Source organism: Carassius carassius, chromosome 37, assembly GCF_963082965.1.
Source record: "Carassius carassius chromosome 37, fCarCar2.1, whole genome shotgun sequence".
NCBI lineage: Eukaryota > Metazoa > Chordata > Actinopteri > Cypriniformes > Cyprinidae > Carassius > Carassius carassius.
In genome coordinates this window covers 28,750,511-28,768,628 of record NC_081791.1, presented here as the reverse complement: position 1 = coordinate 28,768,628, position 18,118 = coordinate 28,750,511, and the positions used below count along the sequence as shown (strand labels likewise).

Here is an 18,118-nt window from a genome sequence, read left to right as displayed (position 1 = left end):
TTCCCCAAAAAATTTACATTCTAAGAAACACTGGGAATTCAATAAAGACTATCTAGTCTCATTTTTAGTTTAGATTTAGTTTTGTCTGAATACTTTTTGAGTGTTTTATCCTCTCCAAAAGTGTATCTAAATAAAAACATAGTGGAAAAAAAAAAAAAAAGCTGCACGCAGCGATGACGGGCCCAAGCCCCGGGGGCATCAGGAAAACGCATGCATGTAACCCTCTAGCAGTCTGGGTGTTGAGCTACAGCAATGAAAGGGTTACTCTTGAACAGCAAGTGTGTGAAACAGACACGCACACAGAGAGAGAAAGGGAAGTATATATATATATATATATGTGATAGATATTTTATATGATTTGAATGATTTATAAGCATTTGTAATATATATATAATTTATAATATATATTCTGTCAGGACCACTATCGTCAAAGATGACTGACAATTAACATTCAGTTTGGATTGGCAGTATGGTTCTGTTCTGGGCTAGAACTCCCTGGATAAGAGTATGGATAGCAGTAATAATCCCCCAAATCAAAACCATATGCCATATCACGGACACAAAATGACAGCGAAAATCTCAAGCCTTAAGCAACAAGCATGTAGCCCTGACCCATTGAAACAAGAATGTTGCCAAAACCCGCATAAGCCATAGCCACAAGCACGTAGCTCTTAACCAGATGACCTAATGAGTATGTTGCCAAACCTGAAAAGCTTCAGCAACAGCAACATGTTCTCAATAACAACTAGATAGCTTAGGAACAAGTGTGCTACCAATAACAGGCCTGGTCCTCTCTCGTCTTGCACTGTCGTCACTACTCCTTTTATCCATCTGGAGATCCTTCTGGAGCAGGTATCGTGCATTATCACTTACTCCACCGGCCTCGCTCCGTTCCCAAAGCTCTCGGCCCCATTCCATTCATCACAGCTACCAACACTGTATTTATCCTACTGTAAGGGTAGGTTTAGGGTTGGGGTAAGTGTACATTAATTAAGCTTCACACCTTATTAATATCATGCTAGAAGCAATATCTGATAGGTAGCAATTTCACTATCTAATTATGCTTCTGCACATTTCCAACTAAATGAGCTTAAGCAATGCGGATAGCCTTAGGAACACACATGTTGCCAATAACAGCGCATTAAAAGGAAAGTAGCTTGTGAAGACGTTCAAGAGTGTAAAACATGCAGCTTTGAAGCTGTGGGAAACTAATTCCACTTTCTAAATTCCCAATTTCTAGTGATGATGATGTTTTGCCTGCCAAATTTGCCATTTAATTAGCTATTTAATTAGCTATTGAAGCTGGCGATAATACTGAAGTACCTTATATGTGAGTGCTGTGATAAGTGTCGCATCCCTATAGGCCGACGTAGATCAGCTGAGAGGCAGCTGATGCGAGCTTGACTAACGTGACCTGCTAGAACTGAATCTGATGCTAGATTTATAAAACTATATTTAAAGTACAGTTATAGATCATCTTATTCTATTAATTTATTGGTCATTCTAACTGATATAAAGTGAGAAAAAAACTTTTAATAGAGAGGTGAAGGGAAGGAAAAAATGTGGTAGAAAAAAGTGTACAAGCAATAGGGATAAACATGGAGAGGATTGTGAAACAAAACCCATTCAAAAATGTGGGGGAGATTCACAAAGAGTGGACTGCAGCTGGAGTCAGTGCTTCAAGAACCACTACACACAGGGGTATGCAAGACATGGGTTTCAGCTGTCGCATTCCTTGTGTCAAGCCACTCTGGAACAACAGACAGCCTCAGAAGCGTATCTCAGACAAAAAGGACTGGACTGCTGCTGAGTGGTCCAAAGTTATGTTATCTGATGAAAGTAAATGTAGCATTTCATTTGGAAATCAGGGTCCCAGAATCTGGAGGAAGAGAGGAGAGGCACACAATCCACATTGCTTGAGATCCAGTGTAAAGTTTCCACAGTCAGTGATGATTTACGTGTCATGTCATCTGCTGGTGTTGGTCCACTGTGTTTTCTGGGGTCCAAGGTCAATGCAGCCGTATACCAGGTTTTAGTTTTAGAGCACTTCATGCTTCCTGCTGCTGACCAACTTTATTGAGATGCAGATTTCATTTTCCAACAGGACTTGGCACCTGGACACAGTGCCAAACACCATGTACAGTGCTCTCTCCACCTTCAATACCAGGACTTAGGTGCCCTTGAGCAAGGCATCGAACCCCCAACTGCTCCCCGGGCGCCGCAGCATAAATGGCTGCCCACTGCTCCGGGTGTGTGCTCACAGTGTGTGTGCGTGTGTTCACTGCTCTGTGTGTGTGCACTTTGGATGGGTTAAATGCAGAGCACAAATTCTGAGTATGGGTCACCATACTTGGCTGAATGTCACTTTCACTTCACTTCACTTCAAAGCTACCAGTAGCTGGTTTAAGGACCATGGTATCCCTATTCTTAATTGGCCAAAAAACTTGCCTTACGATAACCCCATAGAAAATCTATGGAGTATTGTGAAGAGGAAGATGTGATATGCCAGAGCCGACAATGCAGAAGAGCTGAAGGCCACTATCAGAGCAAACTGGGCTCTCATAACACCTGAGCAGTGCCACAGACTGATCGACTCCATGCCACGCCGCATTGCTGCAGTAATTCAGGCAAAAGGAGCCCCAACTAAGTACTGAGTGTTGTACGTGCTCATACTTTTCATGTTCATACTTATCAATTGGCCAAGACTTCTAAAAATCATTTCTCTGAATTGGTCTTAAGTAATATTCAAATTTTCTGAGATATTGAATTTGGGATTTTCCTTAGTTGTCAGTTATAATCATCAAAATGAAAAGAAATGAACATTTGAAATATATCAGTCTATGTGTAATGAATGAATATAATATACAATTTTCACTTCTTGAATGGAATTAGTGAAATAAATCAACTTTTTGATGATATTCTAATTATATGACCAGCGCCTGTATGCTAAGCTACAGCTAAAGTACGAAATCCAGAGCTGGAGATAGGCTGAATGGATTTGAAAATGGTATAACTCAACTGTTTAACTCTAGGGGAGTTTGAGAATTAGCCTATTTTCAAAAATAGTGGATTGTTCCTTTAATGCTAGCTGAAACAGTGCTGACAAACAAGAGAAACACTGTGCATAACGATACAGCCAATCTAAAATAAATGGAATATGATTGCAATATACATATATATATACGGCTCTCTTTACCCAGCATTTTCCTTGCTAATGTGCTGTCACTGGTGAACAAAATGTATGAGTTAGCCGAACGCTACACGTTCCAGGCAGATAGAACGGCAAATGACTCCGGCAAGTCAAGAGGTGGTGGATTGTGCATTTATGTCAACAAAGCTTGGTGTATGAACACTTTCATTGTTGGGAGACACTGCTCAGCTACCCTAGAGTTTCTCATGGTTAAATGTAGACCTTTTTATCTACCGCAGGAGTTCACTTCCACCATAATAACCGCAGTCTATATTCCACCGGATGCTAATGCCAAGCTTGCTTTGAACGAACTTCATGCAGCTATTAGTAAATAAAAGACTGCACACCCGGAGGCTGCTTTTATTGTTGCGGGTGATTTGAATCACTGCAAATTAAAGACAGTGCTCCCCAAATTCCATCAGCATGTTTCCTCGAACACCAGAGGAGACAAAACTTTGGATCATGTTTACACAAACATTAATGGAGCTTACATCGTGACCCCCCTCCCCACCTCGGACAGTCTGATCACCTTTATTTGTTTCTCACCCTTAACTATTCACCCCTCATCAACCATGTAAAGCAATCAGTGAGGACCATCAAAGTGTGGCCAACTGGAGCAGACTCTTTACTTCAGGACAGGTTTCAACACACTGACTGGACTATGTTTGCTTCTCAGGCTGCCTGTGGCTCTCACACGGACATTGATATCTACACCTCCTCTGTACTGAATCACATCAACTCCACCACTGACAGTGTTACAACAGAAAAACAGATAATTACATACCCTAATCAGAAGTCATGGATGAACAAATAGGTGCGACTTCTGCTGAAAGCCTGCAACACTGCTTCCAGGTCAGATGACGCTCAGGCCTACAGTAAATCCAGGGCTAACCTGAAAAGGGGCATCAAAAAGGCCAAGTACTGCTACAAGCTGAAGGTAGAGGAACACTTTTCAATCTCTGACCCCCGGATGCATATGGCAGGGCATCCAGATCATCAGTGACTACAAGTCAAGCAACTCCACTCCAACGGTCACAGACGTCTCCTTCCTTCAACAGTGACAGCAAGGAGACGGCCACCAAAATCACACCCTCAGCAGACCACCAACCCCTCAAACTCACCTCCACAGATGTCCACACTGCATTGAGCCGGATCAGATGGCCCAGAAATAGGAGCACAGAGGATGCAGTATGCACAGTGCTGCACTCTGCACTCACACACCTGGACCATAACAACACATATGTTAGGATGTTGTTTGTTGACTTAAGTTCAGCATTTAACACCGTCATTCCCTCCAATCTGACCACAAAACCTGGAGACCTGGACATTAACACCTCCTTCTGCAACTGGATTAAAGACTTTCTGACCAACAGGCCTCAGCATGTTAGGTCAGGCCACAACCACTCCACCACCATCACACTTAACACCGGCGTACCACAGGGCTGTGTGCTGAGCCCATTCCTTTACTCCCTTTACACCCACAACTGCAAGCCTGTTCATGGATCCAACTCCATCATTAAGTTTGCAGACAACACCACAGAGATTGGCCTCATCAGTGACAATAATGAGACTGTCTACAGGGAAGAGGTACAGCACCTGGCCACATGGTGTGCTGACAATAACCTGCTCCTTAACACTAATAAGACAAAGGAGCTCATTGTGGACTTCAGGAAGAAGAAAGGAAGCATGCATGTCCCCATCCACATTAACGGGATGGTTGTTGAACGTGTCTCCAGCTTCAAGTTCCTGGGAACCACCATCTCGGAGGAACTGTCCTGTACCACAAACACCTCAAGACTGGACAAGAAGGCTTACCAGTGCCTCTTCTTCCTCAGGACACTGAAGAAGAACCAGCTGCCTTCAGCCATAGTGGTGAACTTTTACTGGTGTGTGATCGAGAGCATCCTGACCAGTTGCATCACAGTCTGGTATGGGAACTGCTCAGTGGCTGACCGCAAAGCACTGCAGAAGGTGGCAAAAACTGCCCAACGCATCACAGGGACACCACTTCCTGCTATTGAGGACATCCAGCGGAAACGCTGTCTACATCGAGCTCGCAGCATTCTTAAGGACTCCTCTCACTCTGACCATGGACTGTTTAACCTCCTGCCCTCTGGGAGGCGCTTCAGGAGCCTCCGGACAAGGACCAGCAGATCCAGAAACAGCTTTTTCCCCACAGCTGTCTCCTTGCTTAACTCTGCCCTCTGACACCCCCCACACCATACACACAGACTCCTCACCCCTCTTCATCACTACATCTGACTGATTTATTTATTTACAACAAGAATAAAATAGTAAACTTGTTATTACTTGCACTACTGTCTGTTCATCCAGAACACTTAGTAATCCACTTGTACACTGTAATATTTTTTTATGTACTTTACTGCCCATTGCAATAGTGTAAATTATATTCATATGTTCATAGTTCTGCTTATAGTCTACATACACTTTTACATAATCCATCTGTATAGTATGTTCATAGTAAACCTATCCGTATATCATGCTGATAGTATTTAAAAGCTGTAAATTATGTCCATAATACTTATCTGTATATGTAGTGCACATATTGTAGACCTTGTATATTCTGTACTTACTGCTTATTGCACTTCTGGTTAGATGCTAACTGCATTTCGTTGCCTTGTACCTTACATTTGCAGTGACAATAAAGTTGAATCTTTTTTTTTTTTTTTTTAATTTTAATTTTAATTTTTTTTGCATTTATACTAAATGTATTTAGACTACTGTTTTCATACAGATACCCAGAAACAATGTAGTTAAATTTTTACCATGGTATTGAGGTGCTATATGTGTGTTTTTAACTGTGGTTATCATGATCTAAATGTATTGTATGCTACTATGGAAGAGCAATGCAAATTGTGCTGAAGATCAACACAAACCTGTTACATGATTTCACTTGTTAGAACATGCAGAAACTAAGACATACATTTTTCTATCAAGATATTTATTTTGTTAATGAAAAATCACTAGAAAAGATTAAAGAATTTAAAAGCGTGAAGTTTTTGTCGTGTTCTGATCATAAGAAAAGTTTAAAACCACAGTCTGGTTTCTACAACTTTCACCACAGAGCAAATATCTGGTTTTAAAATAGAAAGACATAAATATTCAAAATTTATCGTCAAAATATTGACTAGTATGAAAAATGTATTGTGCTGTGATTTTTATCTGCTGTCTTCTCCTCCGTGGGACTCGAGACCGGTGAGTGGAGCAGGTGTCGCTCATTTCCGAATCACTCCACTGGCCTCGCTCCGTTCCCACGGCTCTCGGCCCCGCCCCACTCGTCACACTGACGCTATAACACAGTTCCTGTTTCCTTTTTTCACCATAAATTCATAACCTCACCATGGCTAAACCATTCGAGATATCAGAAATCCTTTTGCAATTTAGCATCCTCAGTGTCGTAAGAAAAGTTGACCAAGTTTGGTGTTGATCGGATGAAAACTCTAGGATGAGTACGTCAAATTGCACTGAATGCATTTTTCAAAAAATCCAACATGGCCGACTTCCTGTGGGGCAGGGCATTGACTGTCAGCACGAAAGTCGCTTGGCTGATGAGATCTACAGGTGTATGAATTTTGGTGACTTTAGGAGAAACATTGTGTGCTACAGAGCCCCTATAAAAGCATTTAATCTGAGATTGATGAATTTGATCTGTGTGATCTACTAATGGGAATCATGATTAATTTGTCAAAGCCAGTATTGTAGTTCATTATTGGGTTTAGAGGGCAGGACTTGAATTGACGTCTGCTCTGATTGGCTGGTTGTACAGGTGGGCACGCAGCTGATTCGTGGTGTTTCAGGTGGAGAGAGGAAGAGGACAAACATCGGCATGGAGCTGATCATTGATCCGCCGGTGCTTTTCCTGGATGAACCAACTACTGGCTTGGATGCCAGTACAGCTAACTCCGTCCTCATGCTGCTCAAGAAGTGAGTTTGTACAAAAATGTCTGAATGTAAAACAACTATAATTTAATGTTAATGTTTAAATTATATGCACAGACCTAACTTATATAGTATTATGAATTATATATTTTTTCAGCTACATTTATTTTAACAAAATTATATGATAGTTAGTTATTTGCAGCGGCTCCTCACAATTTTCTTTGTGATTTGATAAATATACTAATAATTATATATTATTCTGTTGAACTTTTGTGCCAGATAATGAAAATATCACAGTGGAGAAAACTATATTTTATTTTACATACAGTTTATATATAAATGTAAAATATAATATATATATAATATATCTCATATTTTATAATAAATGTATTATTAATGTAAAATTAAGTCCAGAAGCAGACAAAAGTTATACTCAAAATGCAAACCAAACTGAAAAACCAAAGATAAATTATTAAATATATATAATATATAATATATATATAATAATGTATTTTACAATACATGTTATTTAATATGTATATTTGTATATATATATATATTTGTTCAATAATAAAAATATCACATTAGGGCAAATCTAAATATATATATATGTACTCAGAAATTATGAAAAAAAGCTTTTGGGATGAAAAATGACACTGACATTGTTGTAAGATTTACCTACAGCACTGCACCATTCTGTGTTTTAACTGTCCTGTGTGTTTAACCTGTGTGTTTGTTCAGAATGGCGAACAGTGGTCGCACCATCATCCTGTCCATCCATCAGCCGCGGTACTCCATCTACCGGCTGTTCGACAGCCTCACACTGCTGGTGGGAGGAAGACTGGTGTATCACGGCCCGGCTCAAGATGCCCTGGATTACTTCAGCCATATCGGTATGAAAACACACACATACACACATGAACAGTCAGGTCCTGATACTGATGTGTGTCTGTGTGTGTGTGTGTGTGTGTGTCAGGATACATCTGTGAACCTCATAACAACCCTGCTGATTTCTTCCTGGATGTCATCAATGGAGAATCCACCGCCGTCGCTCTCAACATGTTAAACAACAGTGAGGGTACAGCAGTTTCTTTTTTATATACAGGTGCGGGTCATATAATTAGAATATCATCAACAATGTATTTCACTAATTCCATTCAAAAAGTGAAACTTGTATATTATATTGATTCATTACACACAGACTGATATATTTGAAATGTTTATTTCTTTTAATTTTGATGTTTATAACTGACAACTAAGGAGAATCCCAAATTCTGTTTCAGAAAACTATAATATTGTGAGAAGGTTCAATATTGAAGACACCTGGTGCCACAGTCTAATCAGCTAATTAACTCAAAACACCGGCAAAGCCTTTAAATGTTCTCTCAGTCTAGTTCTGTAGGCTACACAATCATGGGGAAGACTGCTGACTTGACAGTTGTCCTAAAGACGACCATTGACACCTTGCACAAGGAGGGACACAAAAGACACAAAAGGTCATTGCAAAAGAGGCTGGCTGTTTACAGAGCTCTGTGTCCAAGCACATTAATAGAGAGGCGAAGGGAAGGAAAAGATGTGGTAGAAAAAAGTGTACAAGCAATAGGGATAACCACACCCTGGAGAGGATTGTGAAACAAAACCCATTAAAAAATGTGGGGGAGATTCACAAAGAGTGGACTGCAGCTGGAGTCAGTGCTTCAAGAACCACTACACACAGACGTATGCAAGACATGGGTTTCAGCTGTCGCATTCCTTGTGTCAAGCCACTCTGGAACAACAGACAGCCTCAGAAGCATATCTCAGACAAAAAGGACTGGACTGCTGCTGAGTCGTTCAAAGTTATGTTCTCTGATGAAAGTAAATGTAGCATTTCCTTTGGAAATCAGGGTCCCAGAATCTGGAGGAAGAGAGGAGAGGCACAGAATCCATGTTGCTTGAGGTCCAGTGTAAAGTTTCCACAGTCAGTGATGGTTTGGGGTGCCATGTCATCTACTGGTGTTGGTCCACTGTGTTTTCTGAAGTCCAAGGTCAACACAGCCGTATACCAGGAAGTTTTAGAGCACTTCATGCTTCCTGCTGCTGACCAACTTTATGGAGCATTGCTGCAGTAATTCAGGCAAAAGGAGCCCCAACTAAGTATTGAGTCTTTGTATTGGACTTAAGTAATATTCTAATTTTCTGAGATACTGAATTTGGTATTTTCCCTAGTTGTCAGTTATAATCATCAAAATTAAAATAAATAAACATTTTAAATGTATCAGTCTGTGTGTAATGAATAAATATAATATGCAAGTGTCACTTTTTGAATGGAATTAATGAAATAAATCAACTTTTTGATGATATTCTAATTATATGATCAGCACCTCTAATTGTTTTCTCAATATAAAGGTCAATTTGCAGCTATCAACGTTTGTTACATTGGTGGGATTATATCCGTACAAATGAAATATCTATCAATTATTTCATGGGCATAACTCCAGACATTGTAAATGTGACTTAATATAGTCATGACGTTTTAAAATTGAAAAGAGATGTACCTTTACGTTTTTGTTTTTTGTTAACATCTATGACTGAAACTTACAGTTAGAGTTTTAAATAGTTTTAGAAGTTATCATCTAACTTTCAGAATTTAGTTCAGCTTAAATAGGAATGTTTAATAGTTTTAGTTAATTTTAGCTAGTGATATCATCACTGACTGAGATGGGTATGTTAGTGGTTTGTGTTTGTGTGTTTGTGTGTGTCAGAACTGGACGAGGAGCAGCTGAGTTCATCTCTGAAGGGCATCGAGGACCGATTGGTGGAAGAATACAAGAACAGTGCCAATTACAAACTGACTAAAAGTGAGTTAGAGCGAATTGTTCAGGGACAGAACTACAGCAAACAACCCAAATCCAGAACCATCACCTACAGAACATCCTTCTGCCACCAGTTCAACTGGGTTCTCAAAAGAACCTTCAAGAACCTCATGTTGAACCCACAGACCTCATTCGCTCAGGTAAGACCCAGCACCTGCATCTACATCAGGCTTTCACAAATTTTTCTATTGGTCTTTGAGCAGAAATGTTTAACTAAAGTCCCTTTGTGGTTTTGAGGTAATATTGTAATAATTTAACAACACACAACATAATGTTATTTTAGAAACATTGAGATACTAGTAGTTTTTATAATTATTTTGAATTTCATTTTTAGCTTCTTATTTTTGTCCACCAACTCAAACTAAATGAAAATGGGAAATGTTGCCTTGGCAACTGAAATTAAAAAGAATATTTTATTTAGGGGTGTAACGGTTCACAAAATTCAAGGTTCAGTTTGATACGACACAGCGTTGTCACGGTTCGATACGGGGGGCAATGTATGGATCAGCATTTACTGCACAGAGCCATTGTTTACTGATAAGCTGCGAAAATCATATTTTGCGCATGTTTTGGAGATTTACCGCTGATTACCGATTCATCGGCTGCTGAGGCCTTTTGTGAATCCATGACCTGGGTTTCGGATGTTGAGCTCAAGGCTATGTAGAGTGAGCAGACGAGCCTCCCTCTTTCTCTGAAGTGCTTGGATAAGAAGACCTGAAGCTTATTTTTATATTCAGGTTGTTGAGTGACACAGGAGGCAGATCAGGTTTGGCAAAGGCAAAGGCGTCCCAATATTGGGTTCCAACCTTTTGGTTTGGCTTCGGCTCCATGGGTGTCCACAAAATACATGGATACTGCTCTGGACCCACTCAGGCTCCAGGGCATCCGTGTGCTCAACTACCTGGGCAACTGTCTCACCCTAATCTTGTGTACCCAGACCTTCAGACTGATGGCAGGAGGGCCAAGGACCACCCAAGAGACCAAATATCTGACAGGTTATACCACCAGTCATGTTTCATTATGTGTCTCCTCATGTTTAGTGGTGTGTAAATATCCCCACAATAACAGACTGGTGTGTAAAACCCTTGGCACATACTTTTGAAAGTCCCAGCATGACTGCTTTCTTCTTCTATGATGGGTTTTGGAGCAATGGCATATTTGTTTCCAGGTGGAACATTAAAGAATGCAACACACTTCCAGAAATACTCTACAATTCAACCTATCAGGTGATGACTTCAAGACTCCTGAAGTGTTTCCAAGTTTGCGTGTCATATGCATTATAAGTTTAGCCAGTGGTCTGTGGGGTTGGTGTGTCGTCACAGGGACATTCTTCTTCACCACCTTTGGTTCTCTTGGCCGTAGGCTGGGGCATTCAGAATAGTGTTCTCACTCCTTCTCGGCATTTCATTGGGCGTCCAGCTTGATTCTGTCTCGATGCAGGCCCGTTTGGTTCCTGCTCAAGTCTCTGGTGTAAAAGAGTTTAATCTATAATTACATGTCACAGGTTCCTGGGTCTCATGGCAGCACTTTCTCCTGTACTGTACCTAGGGCTGTTTCATATGAGGCAGTTTCTGTGGTTTCTTTAAGAAGCTTAAAGGATTTCGCTCCTCGTGCCTGGCCCTCCACCTACCGAGAGAGTCAAGGAGTTTGGGGCAGGGAGTCAGGATGGGGCGTGGTTTGTCATCGCCAAATGATTACAATGGATGCCTCCTTGACTGGCTGGCATGCGGTCTTTGAAGGAAGATTGACGACCCTGCAAACCATGTTTTGTCACGAAAACACACGCGAGAGTTGGAACTGGAATGACAAGAAACAACACATGAAACAGGAGTTGTTTATTCAAAAATGGATGTCGGGAAGAAATGAGTGCTGCAAGCTGTTTGCTCGATTAAAATTTTTGCTCCATTTATTGTCCAAACTTTTCTTGAAGTCATGTTGCTGCTATAGTTTTTCTTCCAGTAAACTCAATCAATGTCTTGCTCTTTCAGTGGCTTTAGCTTGTCACGACACTTGTGCACAAGTCAGCCGACCGGTCCAGATATTTGGCATTCTAGATATTTGTTTGCCGTCGGCAAAATGTTGGGAATGCGTCAGTGAGCCTCTTTGATATGTCGTTGTGTATTTCATACATAAATATTGCAGAGCGTCGATCACCTGCTGATTTTCCCCTGATGCCCAACCTGTCAGCAAGATCATTTGCAAATTTGCAAATCTGGTTTAAAATCCTGTAGAGTGAATTTAGCATAAAGTGATCCTTCTGTTGGCATGGCCTCTATCAAGCACGATGCTGATTTGCAGGCTCTCTCTATGACTGAGTCATGCATGGAGTTTGCTCCAGGGCTTGTTAAATTATTTTTACCACCCAGGCCGTAGGTTTTAGCCTAGGTTCCCAAGTTAGGATTTAGCCTGGCCTATTTTGTTTTGAGCCAGATGTAGCAGCGCATAGGTTGGTGTGTGGTATATTGTTTCCATTACATCATAGCTAGCGTCTCATTCCCTATACAGAGAACATGGGTTACGCAACTAACCCGAGACGTTTTCATAATTTTTATGTTTTTGTCATGTATTTTTTTGTTCTGTTATTTAAATGTCTATAATTATTTATATTACATTTTTAGTAGTAGTTATTATTGTACATCAAGTAAAACAAAATGAAAATTAGATGTTTCCGTGGCAACTAGCTGAAATAAAATAAGATAATTTTTACAAAATATTTTATTTCAAGTAAACGTTTTTTTTGTGTTTTATTGAAATATGATAACTCATATAGATGAATATAAAATATTTATTCTTTTTAAGAATATTATTTACACAATAATTTTATTAATTATTCGATTTTCGACAACTCTAGTCATAGATTGATATGAATTCTGTTCGATTTATTGAATATTCACAATATATTTGAGATTAATTTTCTGATGATATTAATGTAAGCAACACTAAAAAATTGCAATTTGATGCAGTTTATTCATGTATTTTTAAATTCATGTATCAAAGCAAAATATTTGTATAATATATATAATATCTGTATAATATCTTTTGATTTGTAAAATATACAGATTTATATATAATTAAATGTTAAAAGAAAGTTTTACATTGTAGCGGATATTTCTATATTAATCTGAGTCTTGTTTCTCCAGATTGGAGTGATGATTTTCCTGGCTCTGGTTGTTGGGGCCATATTTTTTGGAGTAGAGGAGAATTCGAGCGGCATTCAGAACAGGTTTGGAAACATGTTCATCCAGTTTTTATGTCAGATGAATCATTTCTGCTTGAATCAGAAGTGATTTGATGTACAGGTCTGATGAACCTGTCTTTTCAGCCTGGTGTTTTCTAATAAAATTACTGAATAATACTGTGTTGCAACTTTGAGTGTTTCATATGTTTTGAAAAACTTCCAGTGGTTTTCCATTAACAGTAGTGTGTGTGTGTGTGTGTGTGTGTGTTTGTTTCAGGATGGGCGCACTCTTTTTCATCACCACCAATCAGTGCTTCAGTTCTGTTTCCTCGGCTGAACTCTTCATCACTGAGAGGAAACTGTTTGTGTGAGTGAACACACACACACACACACACACACACACACACACACACACACACACACACACACACACACACACACACACACACTCACTCACTCACTAACTCACTAGAGTTTTTGAATGGCTTTCATTGTGTTTGGTTTCATTAATGGTTCTTGGACATCTGTGTCAGGACTGAATGTACAACAGTACAATGAAATATATTGTTTATTGTAGATTTATAATTGCTAAATGTTAAAAGTGTTGTGATTTACATCTCAAACACTGTAGTTTGTAGTCTTCCTGTAGGGGGTAAAATATACATAAGCTATCAATTAACTAATTAATTGAAAACCAGTTAATTTGCTTTAAATCCAATGCAGTTTGGCTTTAGAGCAAACTATTCAACTGTGATGACAAGGTGTGATTTCAATGAAAAAAGTTAAGTTTCTATTAGAGAAAGGAGGTATTGTTGGGGTAGTGTTGACCTCGGGAAGGCTTTTGACCACCCTGTAAACCACAGAAGTCTTATGTCTAAATTATTAGGTTTTAATTTTTCTCTAGAGACTCTCAGATGTTTTGAATCATATTTGTCAGGTCGCTCACAGTATGTCAGAATACAGAATTATATGTCAGCCCCCTAAGTATATCCACAGGTGTTCCCCAAGGTTCTATTCTGGGCCCATTGCTTTCACATTGTATATCAATAATCTTCCATCCACCAGTTGTAGGTGAATATAAGTACCTCAGTGTTATGACTGATTCCATACTCTCATTTAAGGCTCAGATTTAACGGTCTATAACCGGGTCAAATTTAGTCTGTCAAACTTTAGATTTATTAATGATATGTCATCATAGTCCACTTTGATGTATGTGCATTCCATGATTATTTCTCATATCGCTTATTGTTTAAAAACTTGTTTGCAAGCTAGTATACTGTAACTACTCTGAAACCACTGGAGTATTTGTATAACATTGTATAACATGATCTCTAAATAGTCTTGATAAGAAATTGGTTCATCATTGCTCAATACTAAAAAAAGTATAACTTGCTAATTTGGGAAAACCTGATCAAATATGTAGATATGTGTCTAATGTTTAAGACTAGTTTGCGAATATTAGAACAATTGCTAATTGGTCCTCAAGGGGTAGGGAAAGAGGGGACTGTATTATTCCACTCGGAAAATGTACATTTAGTCAGTGAGCAGTCAAAGCTGGAATGGAACTTCATCCCATCAACAATTAGAAGAGGATATGTATGGTCCTTTTCAGTTTAATCTTAAAAAATGGTTACTAACAACTCAGCACTGTCAACATTAATACTGCATTCTTGATTTTAGACTTCTTTGTATTAATTGCTCTTGGTCATTAGCTTTCTCCTGTGACCATCTCTCTCTTTCCTTATATTTTATCTTGTTTAGATAACTTATTTTTTTATTGTTTGTTTGTGCAATCATGTATTTTTTTTTTGTATTTTGCTTTTTATTTCTTCATTATAGGTTCGTATGTGTGTGTAAGATAATCTGTTCTATTGGTAGCCAGTGCAAATTGATAAAAAAGTGTGACGTGTATTCTTTTCGGCTCATTAAAAATTAATCTTGCTGCTACATTCTGGATTTATTGTAAAGGTTTGATAGAACTGGCTGGAAGACCTGCCAAGAGAGCATTGCAATAGTCCAGCCTGGACAGAACAAGAGCTTGAACAAGGAGTTGTGCAGCATGTTCTGAAAGAAAGGGCCTGCTCTTCTTAATGTTGAATAAAGCAAATCTGCAGGATCGGACAGTTTTAGCAATGTGGTCTGAGAAAGTTATCTGATCATCAATCATAACTCCAAGGCTTTAAGCTGTTTTTGAAGGAGTTATGGTTGATGTGCTTGATGGTGAAATTGTGATGAAACGATGGGTTTGCTGGAAACACAAGCAGTTCTGTCTTGGCAAGGTTGAAGGTAATGGTCCTTCATCCAGTAAGAAAGTGACGTGACATTCAGCCAAGTATGGTGACCCATACTCAGAATTCGTGCTCTGCATTTAACCTATCCAACGTGCACACACACAGAGCAGTGAACACACACACACACACACACACTGTGAACACACACCCAGAGCAGTGGGCAGCCATTTATGCTGCAGCATCCGGGGAGCAGTTGCGGTTCGATGCCTTGCTCAAGGGCACCTAAGACGTGATATTGCAGGCCCGAGATTCAAACCCACAACCCTAGGGTTAGGAGTCAAACTCTCTAACCACTGGGCCATGACTTCCCGAAGAAATGTCTGTTAAACAAGCTGAGATGTGAGTGGCTACCGTCGGATCATCAGAATGGAATGAAAGGTAGAGTTGAGTGTCATCAGCATAGCAGTGGTATGAAAAGCCATGTTTCTGAATGACAGAACCTAATGATGCCATGTAGACAGAGAAGAGAAGTGGTCCAAGAACTGAGCCCTGAGGCACCCCAGTAGTTAGATGATGTGACCTGGACACCTCACCTCTCCAAGATACTTTGAAAAACCTACCTAGAATTAAGACTCAAACCACTGGAGAGCCAGTAGGGTTGATAGGAGGATCTGGTGGTTAACCGTGTCAAAAGCAGCGGACAGAAAGCAAGATAAGTATTGAAGATTTGGATTCCGCTCTTGCCAGTCTTAGGGCTTCAACAACTAAGAGCAAGGCAGTCTCAGCTGAATGTCCACTTCTGAAGCCAGATTGGTTGCTGTCAAGAAGGTGGTTCTGTGTGAGAAATGCAGAGACTTGGTTGAACACCGCTTGTTCAAGTGTTTTTGCAATGAAAGGAAGAAGGGAATTATTATTATTGTTTTTTTTCCTAAAGTAGGACAATATGAAAAAAAAAACAGATAAAAGGGTTATTCCTAAGAATATTTCATAAATATACTGTTTTCTGTGCAGTTGCAATGTTGATTGATTGTTCTTTAAATATTGATTGATTGATGATGTTGTTATGGTGGGCGTGTCCTCAGGCACGAGTACATCAGCGGATACTACAGAGTCTCTGTGTACTTCCTGTCCAAGATCCTATCTGACGTCCTGTTTCTTCGTACAATCCCGGCCATCATCTTCAGCTGCGTGGTATACTGGATGATCGGTCAGACTCACACCCTCATCACCAATGCATCATTCATGTTCCTCTGATATGAAACATTAGGTCTCATGTGTTTGTGTTTCCTGTGCAGGACTGAAGTCAACGGCCGAGGCGTTCTTCATCTTCATGTTCTCCATTGTTCTGGTGGCGTACACAGCCACGTCCATGACACTTGCCATTTCCGCTGATCAGACGGTGGTGGCCATCGCTAACATCTTCATGACCATCAGCTTTGTCTTTATGATGGTAAAGAAACACACACACACACACACAAAATCACATCTAATTTTCAAAAATCACATTAATCACATCTAAAATAAAAGTTTTTGTTTACATAATGTGTGTACTGTGTATATTTATCTTGTATATATAAATACATACACATACATGTATATATTAAGAAAAATATTTATGTATGATATAATTTATATGAGTATAATTATATTCTTATAAATATTTTCAAAATATAAACTGTGTGTGTGTTTTATACATACATAATAAATAAACAAAAACTTTTGGTTTGGATGTGATTATTTTATAATTATAATTATAGAAATAAAGGACAGTTTTATGATGTAGTGGTTTATATGGGTCTAGATGTTTGAAATTAGATGTTTGAGCTGATTCAGTTCATAAAATGCATGTCATGTTGACATTTATGTTTAGTCTTTGTGTAATATTTATTCTTGTGTGTTTGTGTTCAGATCTTCTCGGGGCTGCTGGTGAATCTCCCCAGTGTTGTTGACTGGTTGAACTGGCTGAAGTATTTCAGTATTCCTCGTTACGGTCTCGCTGTGAGTCTGAATGTTTTTCTGTAGCATGATCTTTTCCTGAAGTTCACTTATAATTAATGCAAAGTTTATTGATCAAGTGGATTGATAGATAGCAAGTAGCTTATTTTTTGTTGTTGTTGTAACAGTTCATGTTTAGCATTTATGGTTTTAGTGAAGAATAATAACCTTGATACTTAATCAAAATTAAGCATGATGTGTGTTAATAAATGCAGAACAGAAAACAGTGTTTATTTGTGGATGATGATGATCGGGATTGTTTTTTCAGGCTTTGGAAATCAATGAGTTGACCGGCCTGAATTTCTGTGACATGAGGAACGTTAGCAGCACTTTCGTAGAAGTGTGAGTATGAAACTGCATGAGACTAACAATGAGTTAACTTAAAGTAAAATCATCAAAAACATGTTTAACTTGACATGAAAGAAATGTTAATGAAATAAAATGTGTTACTTGCAATAAATGAAGTTGTAACACTTTTACAATAAGTTTACATTTGTTAAAGGGATAGTTCACAGTAAAATGAAAATGACCCCGTGATTTACTCACCCTCAAGCCATCCTAGGTGAATATGGCTTTTTTTCCTGATGAATACAGTTGGAATTATATTAAAATGCCCTGGCTCTTCCAAGCTTTATAATGGCAGTGGATGGGTGTTGAGATTTTGAAGTGCAGTAAAGTGCATCCATCCATCATAAAAAGTGCTCCACACAACAAGGGATTGATAAAGGCCTTCTGAAGCGAATCAACACATTTGTGTAATAACAATATT

At 39.1% G+C, this 18,118-nt stretch overlaps 1 protein-coding gene across 2 annotated transcripts in view; it reads left to right on the top strand.

Annotated features, from left to right (window-relative positions):
• Positions 1–18,118, top strand: part of LOC132118599 (broad substrate specificity ATP-binding cassette transporter ABCG2-like) — a 60,075-nt gene that overhangs the window by 4,140 nt on the left and 37,817 nt on the right. The window contains exons 5-14 of one of the 2 annotated variants that reach the window (XM_059528550.1): positions 6,978–7,135; positions 7,832–7,983; positions 8,067–8,168; positions 9,835–10,085; positions 13,086–13,168; positions 13,401–13,490; positions 16,437–16,561; positions 16,650–16,804; positions 17,263–17,352; positions 17,618–17,691. In XM_059528550.1, the coding sequence (XP_059384533.1) occupies positions 6,978–7,135; positions 7,832–7,983; positions 8,067–8,168; positions 9,835–10,085; positions 13,086–13,168; positions 13,401–13,490; positions 16,437–16,561; positions 16,650–16,804; positions 17,263–17,352; positions 17,618–17,691 (1,280 nt within the window). The remainder of the gene's footprint in view (positions 1–6,977; positions 7,136–7,831; positions 7,984–8,066; positions 8,169–9,834; positions 10,086–13,085; positions 13,169–13,400; positions 13,491–16,436; positions 16,562–16,649; positions 16,805–17,262; positions 17,353–17,617; positions 17,692–18,118) is intronic. The other variant, XM_059528551.1, reaches the window with a different exon arrangement.